General features: G+C 43.4%; 1 protein-coding gene across 1 annotated transcript in view; it reads left to right on the top strand.

Annotated features, from left to right (window-relative positions):
- Window positions 1-4,916: 4,916 nt before the first annotated feature.
- The window catches only part of HGFAC (HGF activator), a 42,136-nt gene continuing 24,495 nt past the window's right edge, over window positions 4,917-22,557 (top strand). Inside the window, exons 1-7 of the mRNA XM_072862744.1 lie at window positions 4,917-4,982; window positions 6,519-6,573; window positions 8,359-8,455; window positions 14,073-14,146; window positions 19,153-19,266; window positions 20,337-20,468; window positions 21,841-21,951. Coding sequence (XP_072718845.1) covers window positions 4,917-4,982; window positions 6,519-6,573; window positions 8,359-8,455; window positions 14,073-14,146; window positions 19,153-19,266; window positions 20,337-20,468; window positions 21,841-21,951 — 649 coding nt within the window. The remainder of the gene's footprint in view (window positions 4,983-6,518; window positions 6,574-8,358; window positions 8,456-14,072; window positions 14,147-19,152; window positions 19,267-20,336; window positions 20,469-21,840; window positions 21,952-22,557) is intronic.

Below are 22,557 nucleotides of genomic sequence, written 5' to 3' on the forward strand. Positions count from 1 at the left end.
AGAGGCTTTAGATCTAGCACTAGTTCTTTGTGCCAACAACGCCGTAGCCTGCAACTGTCTCCTCATCCAGGAAGCTAGCTTTGGGCTTCGTAACAACAGTGTCGCCTAAAGCCTGGACATCAGATCATCTCAGGAGGCAACACTGCCCCCTTAGCTGGCTGCCATGTGCTACCTTCAGCAGGGGTGAAGAACCCGGGTTTCAAAGAAGAAAACCTTATTACTATGAAAAAGCATAGAAGTTTGCAAAAATACATGGGGGAATCAGTCATTAGAAAAGATTATAATTTTTCTTCCATTTTGCAGTAGCTGAGCGGTAGATTTCTCAGAAACATTTATATTGGTCAAGAAATAATGTAAAAATGGAGTACACTGATGAGCTTGCAGTTGTGGGATAACCCTCCCCAGTAGCTTGGTAGCTGGTACACAGGAATGAATGCAAACAGATGCGTGTGTGTTTGAACTTGTCTTTTCCACTTATGTCTAGTGAACTAATTGATGAAAAAAAACCAAATCAATTTTATTATTTCATATTGGTGGCTGACTCAGTTAATTTACTTTTTGTTACTGTTTAATGATTTAAGATGGTTGTTAATACTGTTTCATTATTAATAAGTAGTTCAGAGTCTGGGCTCAGCCTGGGCTTTTCTTAATTATTGTTAAATTTAAAGAAATAATAAACATTGCAGTGTGGGAAGTGAGGACAAGGCAGACGTATGAGGCAGCATTATCAGTATGTGCTATACCCCCTGCAGCAAGGATTTCTGTCTCTTTCTGCTCATTTATTGTGTGTTTATTTGCCTTTTCATTTTCCCATGATGATGTCAATATTAAGGGAAAAATGCTGAAACTGAGGGATTTTAGCCTTTGATACAGAAGGATTACAGCCTGCAAACACAATAAAGAGTTCCTAGGCTTTTTTTGAAACCTTTCATTGACTTCAGCAGTAGCAGAATCTGGCTCTAAATGCATTTGGATTATGTGCACTCCACAGGAAATGTTCAGTATTATGTGCAGCAAAGTTAAGAATCAGAATATGCCTTTCTTTAAAAGGAAAATGGAATTTTCTTAGAAAACAAGAACCAGACTCTAGCTGCAGTTTCACTGGTGGGATGAGCTGCAATACAGGGTCCAGGCCCTAGAGCTGCCAAATATTCTGTCACCGTAAAGCCAGGTCTTTCTCCTAGCTCCTGTTTCCAGATTTCCTCTCTTTTATACACACACACACATATTTATATTTATATTTATATTTATATTTATATTTATATTTATATTTATATTTATATTTATATTTACATTTACATTTACATTTACATTTACATTTACATTTACATTTATTTACATTTACATTTACATTTGCATTTATATTTATATTTATATTTATTTATATTATTTATTTAGTGTTTTACAGAGCCTCATTTGAAATAGATGCTAAATGAAGTCTAAAATCTAATGCTAGGGACTTTATCTTGAATGCCATATGCATTGTTTCCTGTATCTTAATTATTTTTCTCATTGTTGTTATGGTATTTGCTTCATACATACCTGACTGTTTTCTCCCTTTATGGAAAGTTTCCTTCAGTATGCTGCAAATAATGAGTCATAGCTTAATTGATTTGAGAAGGTTAAGGAGAACAGCTCTGTGGGCTCATCAGCCTGACCCATGGGGTTTTGGCATGGTGCCCCGGGTCTTGCAGGCTGGTGGGTTCTCAGCTGCAGCGATACAAACCAAACAGCATCTCCTCCCTACCACAGAAGACATTTCTCTCACGGTAGGCATCCCCAGAGGGCTTAACAACGTGTAGTCTGGTGATATCTGAACGCGAGAGTGGCTCTTTGGTCTTTGGCAGAGGGCTGCTGCAGGTCGACCATTCGACACTCTGCTTGCGGAGGAGGTGGCTGGCTGTGTGCACTGGTTCTGCCTTCATCTCCGGTTTGTCCGTTCCTGAGGTCAGGTGCGATTCCCGTAAACTGTCTGAGCACCAGTGATTGCAGCACTGGTGTACATGAGTAAATAAAAAAGATTATGCTTGCTGAAAATCCCTAAGCTCTGTGCTGCTGATTTTTTCCCTATTTTTATTATCTGCACATTGGAAGCTCTGTGCATCTGGATTCTCAATGGAGAGCCTGCAGAGTCAGACGTGAACATGTGTTAGGGGAAGGGATGACCGCCCTGCTTGGTGCCTCTCTGCCTTTGGGGTCATTCCCAGCTCACCCAGGACCGTGCTGCTGGATGGTTCTCTCTGGAATGGCATAAAACCGGAGCAGTGTAAGGGATTCATGTGTCTCACCTCTCTTTCCCCAGGTTTGTTCCCACACTGTGCCGCCATGCACACTTCTTGTGCTGCTCATGGCCAAAAGCTTCACATGATGACACACAAATATCTGTAGCCAAGACCTTATTCTTCACCCTTATGAACTCCCAGGTGCCCAAAGCCCTGTGAGGTTTATAAGAATTCAGTATCAAAACTGAATCTTCAGTTTTCTGAGTAGTTTCTTGCCAATGAGATGCAATGTTTCTCCAAAACATATATGGTATACTTAATTTTTACTGATTCTAGGAAAAGCCTGACGAAGGCAGGCAGACTTTCTTCTGGTTATAAATAGATGAAAAAGTCCCTGATCATTTAACATAATTTACAAAAAAACACACCTTAAATTCTGCCTTTTCTCTATGGCTGTAAGACCTGTTCGGACACCTCTCTGCTGAACCAATGCAGGCAGCGTACATGTAGTAGTTAGGGTTTTTTAATGATTCATATCTGTCTGAACCCTGAAATCACTGTTCGGTCGTTATTCAGACCTTACTCAGGGGTAATTCCCATTACATGGTGGTGCTTCTCTGGCAGCTGTTGCAACTCCTGGCTTTGATGTCTTTTCCTTTTGCTTTCTGCCAGCACCGTCCTATCAGCTGAAGTGGCTCCCGGTGTTGGTGCTTCTTCCTTTTTCTTATGTTGAGGAATCAGTTTGAGCTAAAAGCTTAGAGTTGTGACTCCCCAGAAAGACACTCTGCAACTCTTGCTTGTAGTTCAATGCATATGCACTACAGCAACCAGGAGCAGACACACAGAATACACTCTTGCTTTTCTTCTTTCTTACTTTTAGGTATGGGAAAATGCTTTCCTACAGCCTGCCTTGGTCACCACAGAAACACAATGTTTCTGGTCCTGGAAGTGGATGGTTTTTATTCTGGAAATGGGTGGAAGAGGGTATTTCTGCAGATTCAAAGAAGTATCTTCCTCCTCCCCTCGCTGTCCAGTCCTTCCGCCCCCGCTCCCCTCTTTCTGCAGAGCTTTTGGGAACTCTGGATGGAATAGCAGCTAATAGCTTTTTTTGCCTTTTTTGCACAATTTCAGTAGCCTGGATGGTAAGCAGATGTCTGCAAGCCATTGTATAGGCATTACTATTTTGAAGCCTGATGGCCAAAGTCAAGAATGAGGATAGGAAGTAGAAATCTATGTTCCAGCTTTGCCAGGAGTCCCCAGGCAGATCAGACTGTCTGTACATCCTATTTCCATGTTTGAAATGAGTGAAAATAAGACATATCTGTTCCCCAAGTCTGTTCTGAACCTTTATTTACTTCAAATCTTCAGGCAAAAACCAACGCATAGAGGCAAATATTTTTTTTCTGCTTGTTTGCTCTTTGCTGGATTTTGGGAAGAAAATTCCAAATTTGCCTGGTTCCTGCTGTTCCATGCCTTGCTGACAGTAGGTAAGTTTTGCCCATAAACCTATATAGGCATAATTGTACTAACAAGAGCTATTACTGTGACGACTCACACAGCAGTGTGACAGCACAGCCAGTGGAAATCCCCTCCAACGTTATAAACCATCATGGCAAAATTGTGCTGGGGTAGCTCCACTGCACCGCTGGGCCCTACTGCCATGGTCTTGTTGCGGTAAAAAAAAAACAAAACAAAAAACCCAAAACATCCACAAAATTCACCAGCACATAGCTGCGCTGTTGAAACTTCAAATGGTAGAGCACAACTTTAGCAGGGACTATGGTATTCTTTGTGTTGTTGTGGCTGTGGGGCTTTTGGGTGTGAAGAGGTGCGGTCCCTGATTGACAGGACATAGCTGGCAAAAGCCTCAAGCAAAGACACATTTGTACCAGCCAAACCTGTGGATTTTGGTTGTGGGGCAAGGTGGGGCTGAAACAGACTCCACTGGTGAAATCTCAGTTTTAGCACTACCCTCCACATCCCTATTAGAAATGCTTCTGCAGTGCAGCTATCTATCTCAGCCAAGCATTTACAAGACAGAGAAGGCTTTGCTCAGGCGGCTGCAGAAAGGAGCTTTTTGGTACACAAAACGTTTTGTCAGAGTAATGTCTATTTTCTTTCTTTTTAATTTTCCCAGTCTGTTGATGAAAGGCTGCTGTGGTAAGTCACAGCTGGGCAGGTAACCATTGTTAATGAGTAATTCTTGTGGCTGATATCGGCATTGATCTGGTCCATATTTTGCAATGTAATGTCATCTCCTGAGTGGGCTTGCTTGGAGCTCCTTGTTATTGCTATACCATGCTTTTAATTAGCTCCTGAAGGGAAAGAGATGGGAAACATCTGGATGGTATACCATCTCTGATTACAAGCAACATTAGATCAGCTCCTGTGGAGGTGCTCTTAAAATACTTGCCGAGTAGACTGGTGATCATCTGCGAGGGTCAGGCACTTTGTAAACTCTTCACTCGCTGTGGTTTAGGGAGAGTATCTCGCTACATAGCATTCCCATCTACCCACAAAGACATTAATTATTAACAACGATAACAGCTCTGCTTACTTAGAAAACTAAAATACCCTAAAGTCAAGTAAATCGCAGTCCCTTGCGAAAGCTTGTTGCTGATTCACCCTCCCGCTTCAGCCCAGCCCTGGAAGTTTCCCTCTGCCAGGCAAAACCTTCATGAGAGGAGAGGAAAGATGAAAGTCTGTGCTCCTTTCACTCTTGTCTTGGCTCTGACTCTGAGCAGTGACTGTGCAAGGATGGTAAGTCTGATTCTTCTGTTTTGGAGTGGTGGATCACCTATGTGCTGGCTGGCAGGAGACTGTTGCCTTGGGGCTGGATGAGTGAAGCCACTGACCAGACCGAAAGGAAGCGTGCTTGAAATGAAAAACCATAGGGATTTGCTAGGTGAAGGCTCACAGCAATGTTGACTAAGCGGGAGGCCTGTAGGATAGCTGGTCCCATACGTATCTGCATTTAAAGAAATTACTTACATCCACGCCTTGTAAGGGAGGAAGAACAGGATGGGAGGAAGTACCACAAAAATTGAAATACTTTGAAAATGCATCTCAGAAATGTGTTGACACAAGCAGGTACCTGCAGTAGCATGGAAGGAGAGTGCTACCCCACCAGACTTCACTGCTACCTGGTAACTGAACATGCCAGCTTAGGTAACCATCTCCTTTTCAAACCTCTCCCTGTTTTCATGCCATGCCCTTTAATGTTTTCATTGTGTGCTTTGTGTCTTTTTTTGGAGTATGTCTGCAAGGCAGCTGCAGCACTGCTGATCATGGCCATGAGGGTTTGACTTCACTAGTTTGCTGAAACCCAACCACGGCCTGGCATCCACCATGGACTAGCACCACAGCCTGGACTCCCAGTTGTGTGGCTTTATGATTAGCCTTTTTTCACTAGCTAGTTTAAAACTAGCTCAGATACACTTAAACGATGCCATAATTCTGACTGTCCCAGTGAAGTCCAGTATCTCCTTAGACATTGCAGGTGGGAGCAGAGAAGAATATTCATGGTGCCTAGGAAAAGACCAGCCCTGGCTGAAGCTGTTGGAGACTGCTCAGTGCTGGCAGAGTCCGTGTAGAATGCCAAAACTGTTTCTTCCTCAGAACTGTTCAAGCCCTCCCTGTATATCTTAGCAACAGCTTTGTCTTATCCCTTACTTGTTATGTCCCCTATCCAGTTCCACATTCATGATGTGCTGCTTCCTCAACTGCTTTTGTGATATTTTTATTTTGCTATAGTTCAGCTGTCAGCACCTTTGGTGGCAGCAGCACTTTATGTGTATTACCATTTTTTATTATTTCCTGTGGCTTAAAATCAGCTCAGCCTCGTGCTCTTTGCTGCTGATTGGCGAACTCAAATGAAGTAGAGGTTGCTTTTTTAACTAATGCCCTGGGAGATATGGCTAAATGGCAGGAGAAGTCAAATGCTGGGATATTATTTGTAGCTGTGAACTGGCCCCAGAATGCATATATGCTTCCTGCCGAGAGAAATAGGAGATGTGTCTCTTGGCAATAGAAAGATATAATGGAGCAGAGCTTCGGCCTTTTTTGTGCTTTGCTGGGTTCTCCTGGTTTAACAGAGACCTTTCACAAGCCAGTGTTTATTTACCCTCTTTCACCGGACTGTGCCGCAGCAAAAATCCCATGCAAATAATGAGATCTTTGCAGAAGCACTGAGAGAAACACAATTTCAGGGCACCCTGGAAAGCACGCTTGTCTCTGTAGGATGGTTCCTAGAGTGAATTTGTGTCTCCAATCCACATTCTTTTTTTCTCTTTGTAGCACTACAAATCTGGGGCAGGAAGAGGCTCAAAACATGAGTTCACTCACCCACAAGGTACAAAGTCAAATCCAATAGGTTTCATGACAGTAAGAACTATCTGCCTGTCTGTATCCATGCTGTGCAAGTCAGTAGTAAGCCTGTCTTTGTTTCAACATGAATAAGGATTATGGAATGGTTATGCCAATATTAATTTCTGTGTAGACGGGAATTTGGGATTAGCTCAGGAATCTCAGGTAATTTTCCTTCAGGTGCAGATTAATGGGAAGGTGCTGATGGGGTTTTAGTTTGTCTGAGCTGGCGTGGCTTATATTCACTCATAATGTAGTGTGGCTGTAGATGTGCAGCTCCCTTTATTTTAATGAGAGCTGCGTCTGCCCTGTGACTTTGTATGTATAGGTTCAATTTTTGCCACAGCCCTTGACCTCCCTGTGGGAGAAGGGTTTGAGCCCCATGCAATTTGCTGGGTTGCATTTGTTTTGATGGCACCTAAACAATCAGACATCCTGGCTGTGTGTGGACATTGCGGACTTCCCTTTTTAAAGCTTTTGTTGTCTTGTGCTTTTGCTGTTACGGATTACATGAATTGGGCCATTAGTGGTGCCTTTATAGCTTAGAATGGTCTTTTATGTCCTTTGGGATGCAATACGTCTTCTGAATGGGGATGTATTTTCACAACTCTCCTAAGCACTTATAATGGGAGGTATCGGACAGAGAAGGTAAATATCTGAACATTTGCTTAATTAGTTCAGACAATGAAAACCAGGTTTGAAAAAGGGATAGCAGAGGGACTGGCAGTAGCTATTTTGCATTGACAGAGAAGAGTGACCATAATTCCAACCGGTTTGGACCACAGGGAGGGGTTATTTTTTCCATAATGCTAATAACTGGCCTCAGGAGCTCTTTGAGACGATGAGTCTGGCCTTGTGAGGGCTAACAGATATCGTAAGGGTGTGCAGGAGCCCCAGTCCTGACTGAAGGGGTAAGCTCAGGCCAAGGAGCAGTCGTACATTGTCACCGAGAAATGGGAAAGCGCTGTGCTGCCAGCTCGGTTGTATGCCCCATTTCTCTCCTACAGCAATGGTTGGCTTCCCATTCATGCTCCCAGCTCTCAAAACTGATTGCTTTTAGTTTAATAGTTAAATAAGCTCTGACAGTTCTTCATTGTCTTTTGTATCTTCAGTCTCTCTCATTCTCAAGACTTGTCTTGAAGGATTTTTTTCTGCTAGACTCCCACTAGCCTTCCTTAGACTGCTCTCACTGACATGGTGGACATAAAACTTGCCCTTTTTAGACACTGGTCCCATCAATTTTTCCCCACTTGCAAGGAATCTGCTTATCCCAAAGGGAAGGTGGTATGATCAAAATTATCTGTCTAACCCCAACCTTTAAAACCTTCTTTCTCCTGACTGTTTCTATTTCGGTTTGTACTGTCTGGTGCCTTAATTGTTTTAAACAGATGTTACAATGTGATATGGAGCCTGAAAGGATACTACTTCAGAAATGAATTTAATATGCTATTACAATACTACATAATTAGAAATGATAATTGCAATTAATGAATATAATTGGCATTTGCTGTACCAGAAATTGCAATATATTTTGAGCTGAAACGATCTGAGATCTTTATTCTACCACAGAGCCCATTAATCTTTGTTGATTCGGTCATTACGTAGGATTTCAAGCCTCTTCTTACGCACTAGAGGTTGCAGAGACACAGCGTCCACAGTACGGCTAAAAACTTGAAGATATCTATCTTCATAATTTCATATAATAACATATAATATATACCTGTGGGTTGGATTTCAGCTGCATGATGAGGTTTTTATTCTTGTATTTCAGTGCTTACAGAGGATGGAAATTTATGCAAATTTCCTTTCCGGTATGGTGGAAGGTTTTATCACTCATGTTTATCAAATCTATTGTCCCAAAAGAAATGGTAAGTTAACATTGCTCATAAATGAAGACAGCATTCAAATGAAAATGTCATCCTTTTAGTGTTTTAATCTTGTTTTTAGAATAATTAACTTGAGCTTGATGTCGTGCCGAAGGAAAGCCATGCAGTTCTCCTGGGTATAGTCATGGCCCTCACGTCAAGACTCGTGCTCAGAGGGGTCTCCAGGGCCACGGAAAGCTCAAGAACTGCAGAAGTTTCCTCCTTGGCCTTCATATTGGAATTGCAACTTATATGGGTGGCAAGAGCTTGTACAGAAAGGGCAGGACTGATGAAACGACCCCATAGAAACGCTCTGCTGAGGGAGAAAGGAGAGATACAGCCACCTGTAAGAGATGACACTCAGTTAACGAATTGTTTGATTTGTATGGGCCATGCCTGTACTGCAGGACAGACCATCTCATTTTTGAGGAAAGTTTGGGTTTTTTTCCCCCCATATCTCTAATTTCTCTCCAGATTGGCACCAGGCCCCTTTTGGACAGTGCAGTACTAACAGGAGAGGTATTTCTCCTGCTTTTAGGGTAATGATTTATTCTGCTAGTGTGTTTAAGGCCAGATCTCCTTATTTTGGCCAAAGGTTATTCTTTTACATATGGAGAAGTTGTTAAAAGTATTCATTATTCATTTTGGGGTAGGGGCTGTCAGGTGAGAACCCTACTGCAGCAAGCACTGAATAAACAAGACTAATTTTGCAGACAAACCTATCTAATGGGTATGTATTAACAGAAATCAAAGGCAACAAAGCAGGGAATACATGGGTACCAGTAATGTGAAAATATATGCACAGATGAGCTATGTGAAAGGCAGATACTTGCATGTTTCCAGGGTGGAGGTAATATTTTATAGAGTTTATTTTACTCGCCCAGGCAGGGCAGAACTCTCATTTTTTATACTGGACTGTCTAATTTTTTCATGATCTAAGATGTAAGAAGATGTGATCTTTCTGATGGCACATCTGTTTTAAGTGTAAGTGCTGGTGTAACGTAAACAACACAACACATACCTTCTTACACAAATAGACATAGAGCTTCCAGCTAGGAGACCACTTCCGAATTTCCCCAACATCCATAGATACAATCCAGATAAGAAAAGCCTCAAGGAAACAAGAATTCGAGAATATCTTAACTAAAGGAAGGGAACTGGTATAATTTTCCAGTTTGAACCCTGTCTTTGATGAACTGTAGCCACAAAGAGTTTGACCTTTGGTGGACCCACTTAATTTCACGCAATGCTTAAGATGGATCTTGTTAATACATGACATTCTGTGTATTTGATTTTAGCCAGTTAGGCCACAGAAATGGAAAAAAATGGAAAAACCCGTGAATGGATGGGATCCAAGGTTAGAGCACACTTTAGAGCTGACCTTGGACAACTTGCTCTGATGATTCCAATTTTTAAAAAGGCATTTACAAGCGGGGAGATGAGGAGGAAGACGGCTGGAGCTGTTTGGTTTTGACAGGCCATTTCACCCCATGGCTGACCTTCTGGACAGTGTTTACTCTTCTTTCATAAGCTAAAAGCAATTTCACGTGTGACTTCAGGCACAGAGATGCCGGGAAAAGAGCCCTGAATTGCACTTGGGAAACCTGCTCTGTGACTTGGCACTAGCCCATGCTGGGCTGATGTTGAATAACTGATCCCAGGGGCCTGGCAGGCAGCAGGCGAGGGCAAGGCTTGTGTCCTTCCTGCTCCTGCCTGCCCGCGAGCTGCTAGTGAGGATGGAGATGATGGGAGGCTAGATGCAACCTGCCTCTTTGGGGGCAAATGCAAGGAGACCAGACCAGGAGAGTGCTGGATTATGCACTTAATGAGTCCATGTCTCTAGTCCTCAAGCCAGACGTGGAAGGCAGGACTACAGACAGGACTCTATGGTGTGAGCCAAAGCCTGCTCCAATTGGCTTTAATTTTATTATACGTTTTCTCATACTACCTATGACACAGATATTGTGTGCTAGCCCATCATATTAAGTTCAATAAAAAGATAGTCCTCCTGAAGAAAGCATTTAAGAGCAATGTCTATCTTAATACAAAGCTGGGTATCGCATTTATGAAAGCTGCTGTGTCGATTCAAAGGGCTAAATGTGGAAGGCAATCAGACCATGACCTTGTCCATTTGTAACATTAAATGTTTCAACATAAATCAGAGTCCTGATGGCAGAAACCTCTCCCTACTTACTCTGAGAGCAACAAACAAGTTGTATCTTTATAAATATTTATCAAAAACACAGGAAAGAAGACAAAATAATTGCAGTATCCAAATAACAAACTTCCTTTAACAGCATCCTGTATTGCATTTCCCTTTAATTATAATCTGTTTTCACAGATAAATTCCTGTTTAGAGGCATCTTACCAGGTACTAAAGATGTCATTTAAAGTTGCCTTTTGTGTTGAAGAGAAAAAAAATAGCTGGAGCTGTTGCTAAAGTTCATTGGTACCTCCAGAAAGACAAAACAGTGTAGGGACAGACAAAATGGGGGGTGCAGTGAACACCCATGACAGCAAATGGGGAGGGTGGTCTGAATTGCAGCCAAGCTGTGGCTGCAGGGATGCTGCCAGCGCCATGCCCCTGTGTTCCGTGGTGGGATGGGTTCCCTCGAGATCCTGCTCAAGGGGAACAGTGGGAGCAGATTTTGGCTCAGATTTTGGCTGTGCCGTGGAAAGTGTTGGCTCAGACCCCGGAGAAGCCTTATCCTGTGCTCTAGTGCTGGGTGTGTGGATCCTCGTTGTGCCAGGTTGCAAGGGTGGGCTTAGGTCTGTATAAGAAGGCATGATCTTACCATCTTCTCTGGAAACAGGAAGATTTGATACTTTGGCCACAGACTGAAAGCAGTGCAAAGGAGGGCTTTTTGGCCAACTGGATTACAAGCTGGAGAGTTTATGCCAGTCCTGGAAAGGAGAAGGACATGTGGGGTGAGCGAGGAGACATCAAGCATCAGGCTCTGGATTTTGGTGGTGCTGGTGGTGGTTGCTCTGGTGTTGTCAGGTGAAATCTGGCCATCTCTCGTGGTCAGGACAACACCTAAAAAGGTCTGAGGGAACCTCCAGGCTTCAAACATGGTGACAGCACTAGGCGTGACAGCAGAGCTCTTTCCTTCCACCAGTCTGGCTCTGGCCCGAGCCTTTGCTTGCTCTCCAAAACGTCCAATTATTAAGGCTCCCAATGCTCCTGATGGGTAAAATAGCCGCTTTCCATTTATCCTGCCTACAAGTTAGGCCTTATCTGTGATACACCATTTTGTCCATTCATTCCCATGTTGTTTACCACACAGGAGTTTAAAATGTTGTTTAAATCAATTCCCAATAGTGGACTTTTCTGGTGTAATTAATTCAGTATCCGTGTATTTAAGTATCCGTGTATTTAAGTTTTCACTTTTTAATTAACAATTTTATGTGACAGGTTGATGTAAAGATATTTGTTATCTCATAAATTTAGAGAGTGGGCCCATTTACAAGTAGCACAAAAAAATACAATAAGCCCATTTGGTTGGTGTGGCTGCTGGAGGTAACGTCCTGTGAGACCAAAATGTCATCACATTTTTGGTAAGCCTCCCAGCAAAGAAAAGATTTTAAAAAGAAAAGGAGAGAGACTAGCGAAATAGCTTTGAGGATGCTCTGAGTTTCTCCCAAACAGTGAGAGATACATGGCGGAGAATATAAGAGGATTATGTGAACATGCAAGAAGCCTGGCCCTGAGGAGGCAGCCTGGCATCACAGGGGAGGACCAACCTCTTTGTAGTCACTGCAAGGTGATAGGGAAGGAGGGGACTGGTTGTGAAGAGCATTGGGTGGGAGGACCAGTGGGTTGTGGAAAGCTGGTGGAAGAAGCCTCTGTCAGGGTCTCTGATGACAAAAAACATTTAAGAAGGGAAAAATTGATTTCTCCACTTGCTTAGAACTTGGCTGCTACTGGACAGACTCCAGAGAGTATTAATTTGCATATAAATTGGTTTTTTCCCACTAATGATCAGTTTGCTTGAATTCTTTAGAAGTACACGGGGCCTCTTCCATTTGCCTCTGCCATGCCGCTCAGCATAACATCGCTCTGCTAAATCAATAATTAAGTCACTCAGAAAAGTTTGGATACTCCTTCCCCGTCATGGCTGGCACAGACGAAGTGTTCAGTCAGCGATGGTTTTGCCAACAGTGACACAAGTAGTGAGCTGCCAAGAACCACTTTTAACTTACTTCTCACCTTAATCCTCATGCCTAATAGTCATCCTTTAAAAAAGCACAATCCACTTCCCACTGAAGGAGCGCAGAGAAATTTCCATTAACTCCCAGCAGACTCGCACAGGCTGTAATGCCTGTGAGAAAACAGCCTCTTTAAGAACGTGTCAAGTTAATCTGCGCTAGCCTACCAAGCACCTTTCTTTTTGTGCACCTTATATAATTGAGGTCACCAAACTTAATATGTGTGGCCTATTCAGATGCTCCATAGGAATTAAAGCATTTTAAATACCACATAGTGTCTAATTAAGAAGCAAAAGAGGGCAGTTAAAATGGTAGACATGATCTACAATAAAATGTCAACCTAGCTTGTGACATCCTAGGGTGAAAAAATATTTGATAACACAACTGTTCAAGTTATGACAAAAACACACATAAAAATAGATTATCAGGCAAGTTAAATAAAGCAAACCCCTATTTCCTCCAATGCCATGTAGCCACTCATTTTCCTGTGTAGTGGCAGCTGATATTTATTATGCTGCATTAGAACTGGTTAGGGAGGATGTTTTGGTGGACGGTGCACTGGGACACAACGTGGACCTCCAAGGTTCAGCCTCAGTTCAGGCACACACTCTCTGTGTGGCCTCGGGGAAGCCTATAAGCCTATCTCTGCAAATGGAGAATAGCAGCTTAATGCTTCTTGGAGTGCTATGAGCATTGGCGATAGCAGACGGATGAGGGCAAGGAAAGTGCCCGGATAAACAGTTGTCAAAGTTTGTCTCAGTAGGATTCCCATGGGCGGTGTGGCGTGCAGGATTCAGCCCGCTGCTCTGCAAAAAGGAGAGGTTTGTTTTATCCATGCATTTGGAAATCACCCCCGTGTCAGTTATTTCCTCATTTAGTCTGGCAAGTTAAAAAATAGAAATACTTTAAAGGAACTGAGTGCAAAATATGTTTGCCACTGAAAGCCAGGAAAAAGTCCCTCTGCGGACAGTCTCCTGCCTCCACAGATTATTAAAGTAATTCACAGGCATAAAAAATGGGTTGGGTCCTGTTTTGCTTGTTTTGTAATGAATAAAGGAGACATAATTTATTTGCTTTGGTTTTGGTTTTTATTTCTGTCTTTCATTTTCTAATCTTAGAAATAGAAAGAAGGTTGGGTTTTTCTGGAGGATTCATTGGAGAACTCAGGTCCTGCTTCCACATCTCATTCTTAATGTGTATTTTGTTTGAGAGAAATGGGGCAGAGCATCTTTAAAAAAAAAAAGAAAAGCATATTTTTCCTCTGGTGTTAAGAGATTTTGAATGAAACAGATGTTAATTAGGAAAAAAAGTATGAATTTCCAGGTTGCCAAAGAATGAAGGCCATATAGTTTCAGTACAAACAGCCAGGTTGTTTAAAGCTGCACTAAACTGCACCTTTAATTCTTTTCAGGTGTTCAACAACACATAACTACGACCGGGACAGGAAATGGGGATACTGCACTTTGCTGCCCAAAGACCACTCAGGTGAGGCGATCCGTTGCTGAGTTGCTCCAGGTACCTGGCTCCTACTTTGCCCCCTGCAGTAAGGAGGGACGGTGCCTTCAGTGCTGCTTTTATTTGGTGCACACAGAAGGAGCCTTCGCATTAGCTGTTTCTGGGATCTCTCTGTGACTCTGCATAACCATAGCATTGGACTGTGAATATCACACCGTCTTTAATTCACTCTCTGTTGACTAACTTGAAGTCATGGAGAGAAATTATGGTAACGCCAACACGGAAACCTGAACTCCTGCTGGAGCCGAGCACAGAGGAGATCATCTTCTCCGCCCTTACAGCTTGGATGTGCCTTTTAGTTTTCCCCTCATTTAATCAGCTACTTTTTCTGTCTCTTTGACCAGTTAATTTTTTAGAAGGTACAGAAACATTTCACACCTTGTACAACACACAGCCATCGCTTCCAGCTGTCCTTCCTAAGATCTCAGGGTACAGAACAGACCTTCAAAACCAGACTGCCTTGGGCTTTGGGCTGCATCAGAGAAGACAAGAGGACAGATGCATTCAGTGCAGGAGTACTGAGGGACAGCAAAAGGGTTACTTAGCTCAGCAGTGCTATGGCTTCATGGGGTCACCACACTCCAGTGCTACAATTACCTCATTGTGAAAGTCTGTCTAAAACAGGAAGCCAAGGTCTGCGGCAAACTCTCCTTTCTATATAAGTTGCTTTAATTGACACACTGGGCGAAAGCATCACTTCCCAAGCAGTTTGGTGGGGAACATGCATCCTTGTCCTCAGCAGTACCTCAAAGGCTGGCTCTTGCTTGTCTCTGTCTCCCCAACTTGATGTTTCATGAGCTGGATGCTGGGGAATCTCATTTTATGAGGAATCTCATTTTATTACTTCTTCTCAATTTATATAGTGACAGACCAGCACTGAAAAATCAGATGTTGCACTGATCGGACTTGATGCCCCTGAGGTTTTTTTTGGATCTGTGCCTAAATGCTGATCATGTTCCTCTTTTCTCCTTTGCACTACTTTCAAATGTGACCTGCCTTGTTTAGTCTGTGGGATATGACCAGATGCCCTTGGATGTTCGCTTTCCACTTTCCAACAAAGGGCATTTTCCACCATCCCCTTGCAGGGAGTTCTCTGTCATGTCAGGAGACTCATTGCCAAGCTGATTACAATCTACCAGAGTGCTTGAAAAGCCAATGTTAGCTGAATCATGCTGAGAGTCTAAAATTAAGCAGTGCACAGCATCATCGTTTTAAACTTAACAACTTTAAATTATTTTCCAGCCTGACTTTAAAACAGATTAACTGTAGATCAGAGACAAATGACCTAACCTCAAAACAAGCAGCAATGCATGTGCCTTTATAATGCAAGTATGTCAGACACAAACGTAGACTTTATAGACAGTTCATGCCTACAAGAGTCAGGTTATGAGGGCTGCACTTACTTATTCATGAGTGCCCTCCCAGAGCTTAAAATGTTGGAAGCGGTAATGTGTGACTGCTTTAATCCTCCATTGAAACACTGACTGTCACGGTGGTGGCTGGCTGACTCAAGAATGCTTTTCCAGTAGCTGAAGAAGGAGCTCTCCAAGCCTGGCATTGCATTTCTGGGGGTGCCTTGTGCCACCTCTGTCCCTCCCTCAGCCCATCGCCATGGCCCTGCCAGCCCCACATGCAGCCGTGTCTGCAGCAAGCTGGCTGCCTGCAAGCCTTTTTGGGCTTTCTGGCTCCTTTTTGCCTTGTTACCCACCACAGCATTGGATAGGGTGGTTTGCAACAAGAAAGCCACCCTGTCTGCCGGCCCCTCGCTGAGGCATATCGCTGTCGATATACCCTAGCCCCAGTGAGGGCTTGCCCTGGCTGCTGTTTTTTCTCCAGAAAAAAAAGAGTTATATGTGTGTGAGAGGAAAGGAAACAGAAAAAAGGATGGGGTAGCTGGAAGAGATCACTGCTGGCTGTTACAAAGAAAAGACTTTACTTCTGAAAGCATTAAGAATTTTGTAAAATTAAATCAAATAAGTCTTTAGCTGTTGATTTACTTATAAACATGACTACTTATTGTTTTAGCAGCAAGCACTGTGTTTGGACTTGGAAAAGGTCTAACCATAGCTTAAAGATAAAGCTTAAAGATACCAACCATAACTTAATCAACCATAGCACCAACAATAGCTTAAAGATAAAAGGTTTATGGTGAGGTTGAAAGGAAGGAGCAGCATAATGGCTGAAGGGAATTTCAAGCAAACAGGAGGAAAGTTTGCCTGCTGGGGAAGATAGCTAGGAAGGAAGAAACAGTCAAACTGAATAATACTGATCTTTAAAATGTGGACAATATATGATTTTGTTGTGAAAAAAATCCACTAAAATATTAAATCCTTAGGGGAATCTCAACCATTTTATAGACACTTGAAAAACAAGAAAAAATGAAATTTTGGGGGGAGAGAGTATCCTTTGGCCATGAGAGATTGGTGAGGAGTGTGTGAACTGGGATGGGGAAGGAGCTGCTTGAAAGCAAAGGCTGAAGCATGACCTCTCTCCAGACCAACAATACCATGTGTACCTGAGGAGTCAGCTTGAAACCATTGGAGCTGCTTACAAATTAGCATTATGTAAGTGTTGGAGGCATTGATCCAGAAAAATACATCTGCCAACTTCAAGAGAATGTTTCACCAAAAAGTCTTTAGCTTCAGAATGAAGTGAAGCTCAGGTAGGAAAGCTCTGCTGGAGGGAGCTGTTAGTACGGCACTGCACAGAGCCGGAGCTCGCCATAAGAACACCCAAGGCACCTGTTCAAACCCCCCCTGAAATCACTGGAGCTTTACTGCTGCCTTCAGGTTTCCAGGGGATCCGCCTTTCCTGCCCAGCAGATCTCTGTGGAGACCGTGTGTAGTATCTGCCCAATGTGACCCCTTCATACACGTGGGCCAACTGGGCTGTGACTGTGTAGTTCGTATATATGTACATATATATGCATAAAAGTGCAATGCCCCTATGTGTGGGACTTCCAGACCTTGGGCAGTCTGTTAGGACTACTGCTCTGAATGTCTGGAAATCTTGGACAAATGGCCAAAACCCCAGGGAGGCCCAGACTTGGGAGAAAAGTGCCAGACAGTGAGTTTTTTAAAGAGATGTTTGGACTGATATGGAAAGAAGAAGTAGAGTGGTGTGGGCTGCGCAGGCAGGAGGAAGAGGCATCATCCCAGGAGGGGCTCTGGGGAAGAGCAGTCCCAGTTCTGAGAAAGGTGGGTGGCAGAAATAGAATGGTTTTGTCAGAAGATATGGTTAGAAAGGTGAGAAAAAGGCTACTACTTGTTCAGCAGAGCCTCAGAGAGGTGAAGCTGAAGTCAAGGTGATTGCTAAAAAGCATGAAGTGTTTTTCCCGTGAAGGTGGGGAGATAGTCCTGGGTGGCTTTAGACATTGGCTGAGCTTGCAGGGACTTGGCACTCCCCAGTTAATGGCTAGTTAATGGTGGGCAGGATTCCCTGCAGGGAACTCTGATGTGTCCATGTGCTTACGAGTAGAAGTTGTTCCTGGACTCCATGGAAGGTGGGGAGGGATGCAGAATACCCTGGGGAAGTCAGGTTGGTGGGGCAGGTGCGATGCAGTGAGGGACTCTGACTGGGAAAGAAATGGAGGACTGGAAGTGCTCTTTGCAGATTTAACGCGGGTACAAAAAATGACTTGAGCACTGCTGTACCAGAAGATGGCCTGGAGATCAAGTCATGGTTTGGATGTGATTGGAATAGTAAATACAGGATTTTCCTTTGAGGAAACATTATACCACTAAAAGTTTCATAACTATCAAACGGCAGAACGTCACTGCCTTTACTTGCTTTCCCTTGATGTTATCCTGGAGTGAAACTACCAGTGAGTACACCCAGGCCTGCTATCTGATATCAATTACATCACTCTGTTCTGAAGTAAATATTTTGATCTGTGCAGGGAAACCTTCACATTTACACCACCACTGTAGCAAAGTTCAAGATGTGCCTTTTGTGCTTCGCTTCAGCCCTGTATGTGTGTGCCTGCGTTTCTGTATGTTGCACCCCGTGCTTAGGACCCCACGCTCTAGCTGAAGGAGCACCTCGGTTGAGTAACCCTACTGCTGCCCTCGCAGAGTTTGACTAGCATTAAAAAGGAGGATTTGAATGCAGACAAGCTGTTGGGCCAGCTCTGCAGCAGGTGTAAAACATGATGTTGGTTGACTTCAGGGGAGATACAGCCCTCGACACTGCCTGAAATCAGGAATGTCAGCTGGCCAGCAAGACTCCTACAACTTTTGCATTGCACATTGCCAAGTAAAGCTTCCATCGCCGGAGTTAGAGGGTTGTCCTGGCACACCCTCTCCTCTCCCACCCTATTTTCCCATGATTTAGAAAATTCCTTAAAAAACAGAGATACGTGAGACTGGTCCAGTTTAATCTTGCTTGGCCTGATTTACTTGGATGTGCCCTTGTTTTGCTTTAAAATTTTTCCCTTTGTTCCAGCTGTCCATTAATTTTAGACATAATCCAAAAATCCATAGCAAATTCTTCTGTCGAGGGTTGTCTTTTGTGTAATTTGAAAGAAGGAGGCATAATCCCGGCCATTGATGTTGAAATGCAAAGCATGCAGGGCAGTAATCCGGGCAGAGGCTGAGCTGCAGCCTTCCCTCCCCAGTGTAAAGGCACAGCTCCATCTTGTGGGCATCTGTCCCAGCTTCTTCCTCACCACAGTGGCAGCTCTGGCAACTTCATGCATGCCTGGACCTACTACCTTCGTCCAAGTTACTCTGGGGGAGAAGGTCCAGCTCAGTGATTTACTATACGGTTTTTAAAAACTGGATAAATATAGCTTCTATACAGTTGGAAACAAAACCAATGTAAATTGGCTGGATAAACATTGTTTTCGATCAATAGGTGTTATTGAAACTGCCGTGCATTGAACCAAAATGGTTCAAGTAACCAAGTCGACGCCTAACACAACAAAGCACGGTTTATCTGGCACCTGTTAACAACAACTTCGTATGCGGCCTGTCTAGATCACTGCGCAAACAACCCTTGCCAAAACGGAGGGACCTGTTCCCACTCTCATGGCCACAGGATGTACCACTGTACCTGTCCCGAGGAATTCACGGGCAAGGACTGTCAGATGAGTAAGTATCTTCTTCCATGAGTGTTACAATATGAAATATGAGCAGTAAATAGAGCTCATTAGTGTTTGCTTGATGAAAAGGTAGTGCTGTGGTGATGGGAGAGACCGCTGCAGCATGAATGTTTCTGTAGGCGGATTTCCAAATGGTTATGACAGACAATCCATTACTGACAGGACAGCTGAAAATAGCTTGATTATACAGTTATAAATCCAAGCATGCTCTCAGCCAGTGAGATATTAAGCTATGGGAAACACAAAGAGCCTCTTCCCCTCCCTTTGCTGTTTTTAAGATTTAAATATCCCTTACATGGATGGCAAGGACTAATAATATCATCCAGTAGGTAGGGCAGGGAGACAGGAAAAAACAACAAAATTTCAGCTGACGCCTTATGCCTTATGTATATGCACACATGGGACTATTACAACGTTTCCTGTGATGTCAGCTTTATATCTGGGCAGCTACCCCACCTTCAAAGTAGTCATTTCCAAAGGAGGGAAGCCAGGCCAAAAGGCATTGCTTGGGTTATTTTTCCAGTTTTATCGTGGTGCCACTCCCACTTTACTGCATACCAAGTGAGGAATTAGGCTTTTACACTGAGGGTTTTCAGTTGCACTTGCTGTTGTTTAATGAAGGCTTTTGCTTGCAGCCCTAGGCTTCTCTCCTGATGCAAGCAAAGAAGCCTTTTTCAGTCCTGGTGCTCCACTGTTTCTAGCCCAGCCCACCATCTGTGGATGACGCAGTAAAGTGGGACAGACACAAGTATATAACACTGATTTGATTTTTTGTGTTTGCTGAATGAACTTTTGGAAGGCCTTAAGTCATGGTGATGCTGTCGTGCTCATAGGGCTTTAGGAGAAAGCCACCTCTGCCTCGAGGTCCTTGGAGCTGCTGCTGTTGTGGCTTAGTGCCTCCACACTATGGAGGCTGGCTTGCTTGAGAAGCACCGTCAACAAACATGTATCTGCTCAACAGGAAAAAAGGGATGAGCAGGGAATGATGGAGATTGTGGTGCTGTTCCTTGCAAGAAATAACCTCAGAAAGCTTGTGTTGTTTTTCAAACTGTGTTTCAGAGAAATGTTTTGACAACAGTCTCTATGAGCTCTTTGATGTGGGCATGAGCTGGTCAAGAGTCCGACAAGGAGCTGTGGAGCAGTGCATGTGTGTGAACGGCCAGATCGAGTGCGAGAGTGTCGAACACAAAAGTAAGGCACTATTTGGTATGACAGCTGTTGGCCTGCAGGGACTGGGGATAAAGGACAGCAAGAATATCAAAGCCTGAGCAGTGTTATACACAGTAATGCTGCTCTCACAGCTCATGTACCCTCCCCAAAAGAGAACATTTTAGCTTACCTTTCCATGTGTGAGCAATAATGCTGACCCAGGAAATCACTTCAACGTGCCCATCCTTATTTGAGGAAGCAATTATATGCATTAAGCTGAATTTTAGGGACACAGCTCAGTGCTTTCGTTACCAGGGATGCAATCCTGAACTGTAACATGTAAGAATATGCAACAGATTATATAGCAGAAGTGGTAAAATTTCTGACCTTCTGAGCTCTCTTCCAAAACTGTAACATGCCTGAGAGGCACACCCTCCTCTACTCTTCCCCTGCACACCTGCAATTGCTTCATATTGCTGTTTCACCTCTGGGATTTTTTCCCAAGCCTATCCCACTCTCGAGTTGCCAGCATCTAAACTCTACCTGCCTCCAGGATCCCATTTGCCCTGCGTCGACCCCAGAGTCCCCATGATTTTTGGCCCGACATACCCATTCTTGGCTGGGGTGATGCTTATGTTTTGAAGCCTCCTCCTTGTTTTGAGGCTCCCAAGTGCCCGACACAGCTGGCCAGCTAGCTGCAGGGCATGTGCTTCTGGTTGTCACTTATCTGATGAAGCCAGCACAGCACCTCCTTTTGGAAGGAGAGATGGTGGGAAACAAACCCCTATGCCTCACCTATGTATGTGCTCCGGTATGGCTATTCTGTTATCCAGTCTGGCTGACTTTTACCCTGCCCTTTGAAATCGGTAGATGCTTTTATTCCTACCTTACACAACTGGAAACTAAAGCAAGGAGAGAGTTGGTGGTTTTCTAGGACATTGGGAGTTCATGGCGGAGTTGGGAAATTTGATAGGACTTAATACTTCCCAGTCACAGATCCTAAATATTTAACTGAGCTCCCTGCTAGATACGCTGTTATAAATTTTAATGCAGCTCAGGGGCAAACTTGGAATTGGCAGAGCCCCCCACACAGAAAGAAATGCTAATGCCACCACCATCACCACTAGTAATAATAATCACCACCCCCATTTTACCTGTTGTTCATTGGTAATATTTTTCAATATCTATGCTGACATTATCCAATAAAAGTAAAAACAATGAGACAAACCTCAGTAGGCAGAAATCAGCAGAGTTTCCTTTTCTTCAATTTATATCAAGTGTAGGTCTGAGATGAGTAAAAAAGGAAAAACTTCCCCAAAATGTATATGCACAGAGAAGGTGTACTAAAGTTAAAATGGACTGGTTCTCTTGAATTGTTTGTATCTTTGCTTTGATCTTTGGTTTCTGCTTGTAGGTTGTGTTCATGATCCTTGCATGAATGGTGGAGAATGTAAAATGGTTACCTTCAGTGGGAAAATAGTATGTGATTGCAAAAGAAATTATGCAGGAAAGTATTGCAACATTGGTAAGTATAACAACCTACCGGTGGGCAGGGAATTTGGAGTTTTCTTCTGGGTGTGAAGCCGGTGGTTTTTGCCTCTCTGTTGCATTCTGCCTTTGCAGACATTTCTTGTGATAACTGAAAAGTCACACAGAACTTCACAAACAAGTGTTTAATGTATTCCGTCAGTGTAAAACATAACACACTCTTCTTCACCAAGACCCTGATTCTAAAAATATTTGCTCATGTACTTAACTCTACGGAAAATTAAACACAGAAGTTTTAATCCAATTACTCACGCCCATAAAACTAAGCGCATGCTTCCATTTTGCAGGATCAGTCGCAGAGTTGTACTCTAGTGCAAACGCCTCCCCACAGATCCATGCATCTTACCCTGTCCCCTCATAAAGTAAGGGTTTATGCTCTGGCAAAATCTAGCAGCTGGCTGCATTTGGTAGCACTAGATTGTTGTGGGAAGTAGATATAAATAAAATGCACACCCTTTGTTTGGGTTACCTTGTACATTAAATTAATAGCATGTTTAGCACAGTACAGCTGACCAAAAAATCCTTACTTTCACTGGTGGGTTAGGGCAGAGAAATCTGCCTTTTGGTGCCTACATGTTAGTTC

This window comes from Ciconia boyciana, chromosome 5 (assembly GCF_034638445.1).
Source record: "Ciconia boyciana chromosome 5, ASM3463844v1, whole genome shotgun sequence".
NCBI lineage: Eukaryota > Metazoa > Chordata > Aves > Ciconiiformes > Ciconiidae > Ciconia > Ciconia boyciana.